This window comes from Ascaphus truei, chromosome 2 (genome assembly GCF_040206685.1).
Source record: "Ascaphus truei isolate aAscTru1 chromosome 2, aAscTru1.hap1, whole genome shotgun sequence".
NCBI lineage: Eukaryota > Metazoa > Chordata > Amphibia > Anura > Ascaphidae > Ascaphus > Ascaphus truei.
In genome coordinates this window covers 53628504-53641354 of record NC_134484.1, presented here as the reverse complement: position 1 = coordinate 53641354, position 12851 = coordinate 53628504, and the positions used below count along the sequence as shown (strand labels likewise).

Here is a 12851-nt window from a genome sequence, read left to right as displayed (position 1 = left end):
TTAGGCAGTAAAGTATATTCTTGAGTAATATAGCAAATGTACCAGCAACAGAGTACATACTGTATATATATATTCAACTAAATATTGAGCCGATGGGAAGATTTCCTTTTAGCTATAGTCCTATATCCAAAAGGCATATTACAATTATAAAACCTACTTCATTCTGATCTTTGAGCCATACAGTATATACCAAGCATTGCTATGCCAATACTGGCATAACACCTGTTAGTAAATATGTCCCTTTGTGTATAACTCTTAGTTAAACACAATTTCTGTAATAAGAATTTGATTTAGAGTTAGGCGTAACAAATTTGAAAACTAGCATTTCTAAATGATTAAAATTACTTAATAAGGTATTTCATTAGTAGCATGCGATATGTGTAATTTTTACGTCTTGCGTAATCATGTCTGTACTCAATAGATAAGTCTGCATAGTGTTTGCATGTAATTATACCAGCACACGCCCATAAAAACTTGATTTTTGGGGAGACTAACCTCCAATCAATGATCTTAGCGTAGCAGAAGGAAGTTCTCCAAGTGGGAGGGATAGCTCTTCTAAAGTCTATTTTAGCCTTTGAACAAGCTCCAAAATATTCATGATGATGTTAGGTATTAGGCTTTGGAGCACCTTAACATCAGGTAAGCCAAATACATTAGTCCTAGAAATTATTTCCCTTCTCCACGGTGTTAGTCTAGACCATCTGTGCATCAATAGAGCAGTCTTGGCTCTAGAAAATACACAGATATAGCCGGTCTAACTGTTTCTGGTGCTGCAATCTAAATTGCAAAATATCATATCTCTGGGGGAGGTGGCAGCTGTGACAGTGCTGTGGGAGGTCCATTCATTTCAACAGGACCTCCCACCGTATTAATGTTCCTGGATTTTTTCACATTGTGTAGTCTAAGTGCTTGGTCCTAATAGATACATTTGGAAGGATTCTTAAAGCCAGAGCAGTAGTTAATCTAACTCTGAATTGAGCCCTAATATGACGGGTGCAATTGAACATGTGAAACCCACGTTAAGCTACTTTAAATAAATTACGAATACAGTACACATGCCTGTGCTCCGCCCATCGAGTGGTTAATGAGTCTCACACAAACAGTATTTTGCACCTATTTTTGTCCGACTCAAAATTGCAGTCTTATTTTTATGAGTCGCAAGCTGTCATTTCGCGCCTGCGCATTGAGTTTGCACTATGAATCCTCTGTGGTTTTCCAGCTCTTGCCCCTATATTGTAAAAAGGGCATTGCCCCATTATAACACTGTTTTTCTGTAGCTTTACTGTATTTACAGCAGCTATCTCAATGTTTTTTTCTTAAAGTAGACAGATGACTTAAAAGAAAAACATAACGTGTGTAATTCTTAACAGAAGCATCACAATCCTCCAATTTTCTTACCTACACATCGAGGCGTTTTATTATGATTGCTCCATGTGCCATCTGGCTGGCATACAGCTGTAGTGAGCTCTTTAGATGATAGCTTAAATCCATCATTACAAAAATAAGTGACGCTAGTTCCCACTAAATAATCTGCCGATAATATTCCTCCATTTAAGGGTGCTTTAGGAACCCCACAGGAAATTGCTGTAATAAAAGCAAAATGTGAATACTATACAACCGAAATGAAAAACTACTAATTAGAATAATCTATATTTTGAACATACAATACCTTAGATAAACAACCTATTTATAGTACAATTAAGAATTCATCTTATTATCTATCTGGTCAGTTGATGGAATTTTTTTAGTAAGCTATTAATAAGTATAGGGAGAATCAATCAAGAGAAAACACTTAAGTTCACACCGTGCACATGAATAACATAATTTCCTCTCCGAACTAGTCTCTTTAACATCATATAGGGTTTACATTACAAATATCAACATTCTGAGAAGCAAAGAAAAGACAGGATTTATAGTAAGAACACATTTGATGATCACTTATTAGGAGAGTACTGGGGAAATTATTAAACTACAGGTAGCAAGAATTAAAAATCATATTCTTACACACTGTCAATGTTGGCAAGCTTATTTTTAGAGATGCATCATGAATTTTTTGGCTGATTTGGATCTGCAGTGGATCATCCAGTTCCATTATTTCACGGATTTCTACGAATCAATCTCAAAAAGGGCGATTCGTGATTCGCAGATTTTTTATTATCATTGACAATACGATCTTCAGATTCCGCAATCCATTGACGGATTTGTAGAATCCAAGCTGCGGTTCAAGCAATTTTTAAGAATCCGCCAACAGATTGCTAAATCTACAGATTGGATTCCACAAATACGTCAATGAATTGTATCCAATCACGTTTTTTTATTCATCCGCACAGATTAAACACGGCCCAATTTGTTTGCGGATTTTACACCACAAAATGGATTTTGGGGGGAAAATTCACAAAAATCCAGACAACGGATTTGGGCTGATTCGCCCATCTCTACTTATTTTGTAAGTATCAACTTTTAAATGGTACATTAACAGCTGTCCATACAGTAAATAATAAAAATCATACCATAAACATGTAATGTTAACAATGATCTGTTTCATGTTAAACACCCTGTAACAGGGACTTATCACTGTTGAGAAAAACCCAGCTGTGTGTTGGTTAATTTCACAGTCAATTAACCAGACTCCACCTGGCTGATTAAGACTGTGTTAAAAAAAAGCCTGTTCTGAGAAACAGGAAGGAGATTTCCTTTGCCCACAACTAGGGCTGACCAGAGGAACAGATGTCTTGAGCTGCAGAAGGACTGTATGCTTATAGCAAGACAAGGGGACCAGACCTCAATACCTGGACACAGAACTTGCCATAGCACACAAGGGTGCTGACCCAGGAGAGCAGAGGCCTTCCCCTACAGCTACAACAAACAGATAAGAGACTTTCTTCTTAGACTGTTGTATATCAATATGTATATATGTTTGTGTGTGGTAACTAGCTTAGCTACCCAGCCAGTTTGAAAGGGACAGAGTAAAGGTGTAGTTATTCTCCAAAGTGGAGTAGGCCTTTATTTGTATATTTTGAGTATTTTTGCCGTGTTACAGGAACAGGCGCAATAAAGTCTCATTTTAGTTTCACCTTAAAACGGTCTCCATTGCGTACCTCTGCACACATCTCTTACATGCCCCATATAACTTTTGAACCAAAAGTGGGATTATTTTATTTGTTTTTATTTATTTATCAAATGTTTTACCAGGAAGTAATACATTGAGAGTTACCTCTCGTTTTCAAGTATGTCCTGGGCACAGAGTTCTGATGACAGATACATGGTTACAAATACATAGTTACATTAGGTGAGAAGGGTTATACATTATATACAAGACATTGCATGCACAGTAGGAGATAGTACATGTTATAGACATATGTAACAGTTACAGACCAGATTAAAATGTGAGACAGCTTTAGTTTTGAAAGAACTTACAGTAGACTGGTGGTGGCTGTAAGAGTCTAGGGTAGATTGTTCCAGAGACTCTCACATTCACCACCAGTCTAGGATTAGTCTTAAACTTGGCATTTTACATGTTTCAGAAGAAGTGTCTATTCCCATCACATCACAAGTGGAAATATCCCAAAGTACACAAAATAATGGGTTGCAACTAAAAAATTATTAAATGAAAATATCATGTCCAGGTATACTGTATGAGAACAAAACATGGTTGTGATGTAAAAAAAAACAACCCAGGGCAAGTATGGATATGTATGTTTTAAGTTGTGTCCATTTTAAAATCTTTGTCTCATACAAAGTAAACCCATACAGTTAATTTAATTAAAAGTATTTTTTTAAATTGTATCCATACATTTATGACTGTTCGTTTTTGTTTTAAAGATTCAGTAACCATATAACAAAGCTTACACCTTTAGTGTATATATAGTATACCGTATTGGCTGAGTTTACCTTGCCATTTACACACAAGCTAATTTCAATCTAATGTCGCTTAGCAACACACAAGTGCCCTATAATCATTAACCCTTTCACTGCCCACTTTCACTAACCAGTAGGAGGTTAGCAAAGCATTGCACAGTGAAAAGGGTTCATAATTAATAAGTAATTCATAATTCAACTGACCAGTAAGTAATCCTTAAAAATTACCTTTAATGTGTCTCATAACGAATTTGGGAGTCCTTAAAAGGTTTAACAGAATTGATAGCCTTCTACAGTAAGCTTTTGTACAAATACGTTTTCCCACTAAATATAGATTGCGCTACTGTTAGTGTTAAAGCAACAGAGTTCATTTTTGTATTTATCAGCATGAACATTGTAAATACTGTATAAAGAGTCAAATCCTTTTTTTATTAAATATACTGTACACTTTTCACTTTAAATGGAACATATTTACCTTGACAGGCTGGGACTGGCACATCCCAAGCATAGTATCCATATAGAGCCTTTTTGCAGACAGCAGTGCTTTTTCCAAGGAGTCTGAAACCTCTATCACAAGCCCAGCGGACCATACTGTTAAGCTGTCCACCTGTCTGACTTACAATGAATCCGTGAGGGGGGGATTCTGGAGTGCTGCAATAGTGAGCTACCAAAACAAAAAAAAATTAAATCATTGGATCAATTAAAGAAATGAGACATCAAATGTAAATCTTTGTAAAAACAATACTGCAGAAATATCTTCCTGCTATTACTGTAACTCTTATTTCAAAGCAAAGCAAGTGTGTGAAGCATTGTCAGGGCAAGACAGTCTGAAAGGATCACCTCTGAAACAGATATCATGAATAATGCATTTTGATCTATCTAAAAAAAAATTATATAACAAATGTAGCCAACGTTATTGCACCCGTTGGCTACACGATAACGAGTTTCCCTTGGTGCGAGTTTTAACCTATTTTTGTGAGAATTGCAAAACTGTGCAATTTGCGCTTACCCAATGATAACAGGTACAATAAAGTTGGCTATATCTGTTTGTATATTATTTTTTATATATTGTAACACATATTGTACACAGTTATAATACAGACAGTACAGGGAGATAATATTCAAAGTTACACAAGTGCATTAAACATGACGTTTAACAAAAGGAATTGGAGAATACCTGCCCTAAAGAACTTACCATCTAAATGGAAACATGGAAGACTTACAGAATAGAGTAGGAGCCAGTGTAGCAGGAGAAAATAAGTGTATCAGGAGCGTGAGGAATAGCCCCAGGCCTAATTTAACCAAATGAACTGTTGAGGAGGTGAGATTTAAGATGGGGAGGCAAGTGAATTTTCAAATGCTGAAAAAGGTTTGAGAAGTGAATATGCTGTAGACAATTGGAGAATAGAGAAGACAGACCTAAGCAGAGTGTAAGGGACAAGAAGAGGGTGGGAGTTTAGAGCTAATATGTATAGTAGGATTGTCTAGAAGAATGTAGAGCATTAAAGGAGAGTGGTACAATCTTGTAGTTAAGGCTGAGTTTGATAGAGAGCCATGGAAGTTAATTCACTAGGAAAGGGGTAGGGACAGACTTAGAAGAGAGAGATAACTTTCACAGCAGAACTTTGGATAGACTGTAGTATGTGAAGTTGGGAAGCAGGAAGACCAGAGAAAATAAGGTTGTAATAGTCAGGTTGGAAGCTAAGGCATGCATCCCCTTTCTCCCCTTATTTCAGTATGCTATAATCATAATACTTTTACATCCTGTGATGGCTGCATTATTCCCCGATAAACAATATAGCACTCTACTAGTCCTGGAGAAACAATATATATCTTGTCATACAGTACAGTGATATATTTCTTTTGATGCAGTTATGTACTCTACATTCAACCAGAATAAGCTCCAGGGGTCCATCTGTGGTTGTTAGTGTTGTGGCCCTGGCCCAGACAGAATGTCTGGAATAGAAGAGAAGCCCTTCCTCCCTGTTATGAATGCAACTGAGGTTTACTGAGAGTTGTAATTATGATCAACCCTAGACTTACACTAAGCATAAATAGCTGCATGACACAAATTGTGACATACTAAATGTCATAAGGGCAGTAAAAATTTAACAGAACCTCATCATAATTATGCGTAGATATGTTTACAGGAGTTCAGGAGCTTTAAACACTTCATGAATCTGCTCTTCCGTTTTACACCCTAAAGTAAATAATATAATGGAAGATATACTGTACTTCCAAGTAAAGAGTGTGTTACATAACAATGAAAGTAGCTATCTGCTCTGACAATCTACGAGGAAACACAAATAATACAACTTCTTGTGGCAATAAAGCGTCCTGGCCTCCTAGAATGGTCACTTACAAGGCTGCCAGTGGTGCTAAATAGTCTTTCAGGGTAGGGTGGAGGGTGGACATCCTAAGTAAATCATAGCCAGTAAGTACAAATGGCTGCAGAAAGTACAGTTTTTCTTCCAGTATATACAAGTTATACTGAGAGATTAAAGAGAGGTGAGTTGGGGATATTAACAATATGGCTGCAGAGGTCCGTGCTCGCTATGGTGGCCAATAGACAACATTGGATTTCTTTTGGTCACCCCAGTGGCTGTGTTTGTAGTCCGCCACTAAAACTGGCACATAAAATACAAATATGTCAGGAACTGGAGGGTGCACAGATTTCAGGTTATTCCCAATTTCAGGTAAAATAAAACAAATTAAAATTATGGAATAAATTACATCCCCTTGTTACATATTTTGATTTGTTATTTAGTTTTGAGCTACTAATCAATTAATGGTCAACTGAGTTATGTAACATGGGGTAATGTTATATTATTTATTTAGCACTAAAATGTATTTTCTAAAACATTTAATCGAATATGTAATTAAATCTTCTTGTTATTTTTTAATGCATTTTTTTTAAATCAAGTCTGCTACATTATTTCATAAGATTGTGGTCTCCAGGGAAACTATATTTTTATTAGGCTTCAGCAATGTATATGATTCCCTTCATGGTTGAACTTCAACATTAAAAATAATTATTCTCATTTAAATTGATTAACAACTTATGATTTGTCACATCGCTTAAGCTACTGTGCATCTGTGCTGCTGCCATCACAATAAAGGCAACACATCTGAAGTAATACCAGATGTGCAATACATGTTGAGGATACAATATGAAACATTATGTTCATATGAAAAAATATGCTTGACACTCGTACAAACAAAGCTTCAAATGCTGAAGTCTTTTATCTTTATTGTTTCTTCAAGATAAGTTGGATAGAGTTTGAGTAAACACTTAATTACTGATCAAGTCAGAGGATCTATGGATCTTTATCATTCAAATCTCCATCAAAAAGCTTCTGTTTCTCCTTATACAATACCTTTGCACCGTAACTACCCTCCCTCCCCCACTATACTGTAGCAATCGTGATTCCTATCCTAGGCAAAACAGAAAAATACATATCTGAATCTACAGTAGCTGAAATTACTTATCAAAGTAGTCTTAAAAGATTAAAAAGATTGGCACTAGTTTATTTTCATTGCAGAAAAATAAATAATAAAAAATAAAAAAAAAATAAAAAAATAGAGAAAAGAAACTCCCATGAAGAAACAATTAATGTTTTGCTCTTTTTTTAGAGGCATAAAGCAAGACACATCTTTTAGATTTTTTGTATTTATAAATGTGCTACTGTACTTAGAATCCAACAAAATATTGGAAGAGAATAATGAACTAAATATGGTGACCTTAAATCAGTCAATGTTAAGTTTTTCGGCATAAAGTATAAACAAAAAATACTGAAAAGTAGTGTAGTTAAAAACACTTCAATATAATGGAATGAATAGTAAAAACAAGAAATTCTGGTAATTTAAAATAGAAAAGACTGATGCATCGTTTGAAAATCGCTTAAAAAATATAAGTTTCAGTAACCACACAGTAGCCTTAAAATAGCATTACACCATAAATATATGGGGTTTGAATGTCATTATGCTTTATAGATATGGTTATAAGTTATATTAATTATGTATTATGGCATATGTACTGTATAATACTGAATTTATATATGAATAGGCTATATTGGTCTAAATAATAACAGCACCCAATTATATGTTCAAACTGAATTGAATGTGTTTTTGAGAGCAGAGTTGAGAGTTAGTTAAATGTATATTAATGATGTGTGTCTTCTAAGATCATAGAATTAATGAAGTTACACCAACACTACTAAGTATATAGCTAGTTATATCTTAAAAGTAGAGATATTGATTCATGGTGTGTGTTCTCTATGATCATAGAATGATTGAAGTTGTATTAACACAATCAAGTGTATAGCAAATTGTACCATAAGGGTTATATTAATAATGTATTTATATAGTTTAATGTTTAGCAATATGCATTTGGAGGTTTAGCAAGTTTAGGTGTTCTTTGATGAGCATTTATTCATTCTCAAGTGACATCACATGTTCAGCTTTAATTTGGTAATCGATGGGACTATTTAAATCTAGAACCGGATCTAACTCCCATACAACATACCCCTGAAGAAGCAGAAGGATCCGTGAAACGCGTAGGGTGGAGTTTGCCCTACTCCACGGATGTGCAAACAGAGCAGCATCTACGTGCACTCTTTCCATACGGCCATTTGGGACCTCCCGAGACGTGACATCACACCCGGCCTGTGCCTGCGATACCACCGCTTCTCGCGAGAGAAGCAAGCAGACATTCGGGAAATCGTGAGCTCTCGAGCAAGTAGAGGGAAGTGAGTTACCCGATCGCTTAGCCAGTGAATCCGGAGGATCCTTACGCCCCAGTGGGTCTGGAGAGCACACCGTCAGGACTCCGGGAGCAGCTCCTGGCAGTGAGAGGCGCTTTTTCCTGTATCAATAGGATATTTTCATGCGCAATTCCTACTTGGGTCTAATTTTTGTTTGCCAGTGTGAGGAGAGGAGCTGTTTTTAATGTTTTTTATTGTTATTAAATGTACCTTTGTTCATCTTACCATCGTTCTGACCTTCTGTTTCTAGGGAATTAACCATTCCCCTATCCTTTGGCATTAAGCTGATTTATTGTTACATTATTACACTATATGCATTTTTATTTCCCTTTCTTTATGTGCTGGATTTCATGAGTTAACCACCAACCTGATTCACTGAAAATCGGATTTTGGGACTCACCTGTCACGTTCACACTATTAAGGACTTTTAAGTTTGGTACCAATTATTATTATTTGTTCACATGTTTTATTGCACATAGATTGTTGTTTTGTGCACCATTGGCGCCGTTAGGTAAAAATTTTCTTGTAAAAAATAGCTGTGACATAAACGTTAAAAGAAGCAAAAACTGAGATACAGCAGACAAAAAATATGATAATAAAAATCATTGTCCCTGTGACCAGGAGAAACTAAGGGTAAATCTGTAACATTTATTTACATTTTTGCGGCTGCGGCTCAGTTGCAGTTGCCAAGGCCGCAAAAATGTAATTTACTCTGTGTTATTGATAGGCACTGTTTGTGTGCTAGTGTTTGTCTTTAACGTATGTATGTATGTACGGTATGTCTTTATTTATATAGCACCATTAGTGTACATAGCGCTTCACATTAGTAATACACGTGACAATCAAATAAATAACAAATAATACAAATAACAGATCATGGGAATAAGTGCTTCAGGCAATAAAGTAAAATTTCGGAAGAGGAGTCCCTGCTCCGGGGAGCTTACAATCTAATTGGTGGAGAAAAAATACAGAGACAGTAGGAGGGCATTCAGGTAAGTGCGTCTGCAGGGGGCCAAACTTTATGTATTGTGTATAGTATTAGCCACGGTGTTACTCATATGCTTCTTTAAGCAAGTGTGTCTAAAGGTGTCTTTAATCTAAATGCAACGTAACCCATCCCTTATTCCTGTTTATTTCCTATGATACGATATTCAATTTTTTCAATATAAACCAAACATTATTCCATTAAAAACTTCAGATGAGTGAAAAGTATTTGTAAAGTATGATATTTATTATTAGAGTACAGTAAATTACACTTTAGAGGTAAATAACAAATAATACAATCTTCTTCCATCTTCTTAAAATAATTCAATCTTCTTACAATAATACAATATTCTTCAACTGTCATCTTCTTCTGGTTGTCTCTTGTACAGTGTCACTTGTAAAATAATTGTGAGAATATTATTTATTAGTAATCGAGAAGAAATAGATGCATAAATTACATTACAGTTCCATGCAGTATCGCTGGATGTGTTTCCTACACGAACATGTGTTGATGTTGATCGGCCTGCTGAATCTGCCAATATAGGAGGAAAACAAGAATTAAACAATGACAAATTAAATTACTGTATTAAAAATTGTATTATTGAATACAATTCATGTTTCAGTCATCAGTTTCAATTACCGATTAGTCCAGTCCACAGTCCTCTGATGCCGTAAAAGTCCATTGATTGTGTCTTTCATGGTCTTGAGTTGTGCATCAGTGTATTTATACTTCATCTTCAGCTCTTCTAAATTAGCTCTCTTCAAATTATTCTGAATAGATGGACAAGATGATCAAAAGTCAAATGGTGTTGAAATATTAGCTGGGCAACTTGACTCAGTTGTTGCTTGCTATTTCTAAGATATCTGTGCAACGTGTCCGCTTGAATTACTTAAATTGGGATACCATCCATTGGATCCCCATGGGAAGTGATATAGGTGCATCTTTGCTTCCATGGTGCCACAAGTGTGCATTAGAAATCAGGCACAAGTAACTTCTCTGGGATGTCACTTTCCTTGACGTCGGCCCCTGAATCACTGGGGCTCATAGTCAAAAATAGTTCCAGCACTGTCTAGAATGTTGGGTGTATTTCCTAACATCTGGATATTACATGGAGACAAGGGGTTGGGTGGGGTGAGGTTTCCTCCAGATGGCTTATTCTTTCCTGCTGCTGTATATCTATAACTGAATAGAGACCCACCATTCCCACATGTCTCTCAACATTTGATAGATTATCTCCAAAAGAAGGTCAGATGTTCTTTCCATTTTGTCCTATCTATGCTCCAGATGCAGTAGTAGGGTCCAATTAATGGCAGGTCTGGCGACAGGTGTACATGCACTTTATACTGGGGGATCATAATTTTACATTACAAAGTCACTTGACATTGCCAATCTGCATGTCACCAAGTCACCAGGTCAAGCTAGGCTGGAACACTACTTTTTTGGGGGGGTGGGGGGCTGGTTGATCAGAGTTCATCAGAGCTGTGTCTGGAGTCAGGTAAACAGTGTTCAGTGTGAGATGAGCAGGGTACGAGGTGAGGTAAGCAGGGTCTGGAGTGGGGTATGCTGGGTTTGAAGTGAGATAAGATGGGTGCATCGGGACTGTGGTAAAGGTATCTGTTGCAGAATCAGGTTTCCTGGGTGCACGAATGGAAGGATTTTGGCCATCTTCGTTCTCCACATTGGTTTCGGATTCTTCACCAATGGATTTTTTGGTGCCTTGTTTTATTTCCCTACTGTAGTGCCGACGAGTATTCTAAAACAAATCTGGGACAATCACCAAGAAGACCCAGGTACATGCTGGGTACATACTGGTTACATTCTGCAACATTTCAGTGACATTTCTGCAGACAGACTAATGGTCCATTGGATTAACAGCTGGGGTCCCTGGCAGTCCCATTCAAACTGAAGCAGGGACCCCTGCTGTGTTAATCCAATGGGCCATTAGTCTCTGCAGAAATGTCACTGAAATGTTGCAGCATGTACCCAGCATGTAACCAGCATGTACTGTACCTGGGTGTATTGTGTTACCGGTGTTTATTGAATGCTTTGGATTCAATTTGCTTTGGGTTTATCTGTAAGATAATCGTTCTTGCTTTTAACAATGTATGCAATTAGTTAGGCATTAGGGCTGAGCAGAATGTCTTTTTTTGCCTATGTCACGCCCAGCTTAGCCCTAGATAAGGAGAATCAGGGGAGGAGTAGATGAATGAATCATACATAATGTGAGGAATGTAAGTTATTTAGAATTATATGAATGCAATGGGCAAGTTAAGCAAGCTGTGCACTATTGTGTAATCAGTACATGTAAATATTACATAAGGAAAACCCTGATGAGTCACAGTAAGACAAATCGAACCTTATGGAGGGGGAGGAGAGGGAGGGAAGTCTTCACATGAAGAAAAGGCTGAAAAACCTGTTGGGACCTTTGCCACTTTTCTTTCCAGTGGGAGTCATTGTTTGCTTATAAGCACAACTGCGTCCTTTGAAGATTAATGGAGGGGGACAGTGGACAGGACTACATTTTGCAGTGTTTGTCTATGCAGCACATACAGCCTAACTTCAGTGGAGTAAAGTGTCCTCAGCAAGGGATTATCATATGTGCCTACCCATTTACAGAAGCAATTTGACTGGGAGGTTGACATGTTTAAGATGAACCATCTACTTCGATTGAAGGTCTTCTTTCACAGACCTTGTGATGAAAACCCATCTAGCAGGCAGCCAATGGTCAAAATCACAATCTTCAAATCTAAGAGAACGTTTGACCCTCCTGTTGTAAACCATAGTGTCTCCACCTTCATGGGCCTTATTGAAAGGGATACAAGGAAACAGATCTTGAATCACAGAACAAGTTTTTACAATATCACGAAGGAGGAACGTCTAGCAATAACAAATCTGAAGCGCAACAAGGAGATAATAATCCGGGCTGCGGACAAGGGGAGCATTGTGGTGGTCATGTTATATAACTACAAAAGTGGAGAATTATTATCACAGCTCAATAACCAGGTGCACTACAAAAGACTTTTGTCGGACCCCACATTCAAATACAAGTAAGAAAATTAACTCAATCATCCACATGGGGGTGAATAATAACTGGATTAATGAAGAGATAGCAAAGTTTCTCATACAGGATCATCAATTCAAGTCGGTTCTGTACACTCTTCCCAAGGTTCATAAATTATTGACTCACCCACCGGGCAGACCAATAATCTCTGCAAGGGGTTCCTGTATCAGTCAATTTAACAGTT

The 12851-nt window shown here is 36.9% G+C and overlaps 1 protein-coding gene across 6 annotated transcripts in view; it reads right to left on the bottom strand.

The window, feature by feature from the left end:
- CSMD3 (CUB and Sushi multiple domains 3) overlaps positions 1-12851 on the bottom strand; it is a 1548521-nt gene that overhangs the window by 165372 nt on the left and 1370298 nt on the right. For all 6 annotated transcript variants that reach the window (XM_075582415.1, XM_075582410.1, XM_075582412.1 and 3 more), the window contains 2 exons: positions 4334-4522; positions 1399-1584 (listed from right to left, as the gene is read on the bottom strand). In XM_075582415.1, the coding sequence (XP_075438530.1) occupies positions 1399-1584; positions 4334-4522 (375 nt within the window). The remainder of the gene's footprint in view (positions 1-1398; positions 1585-4333; positions 4523-12851) is intronic.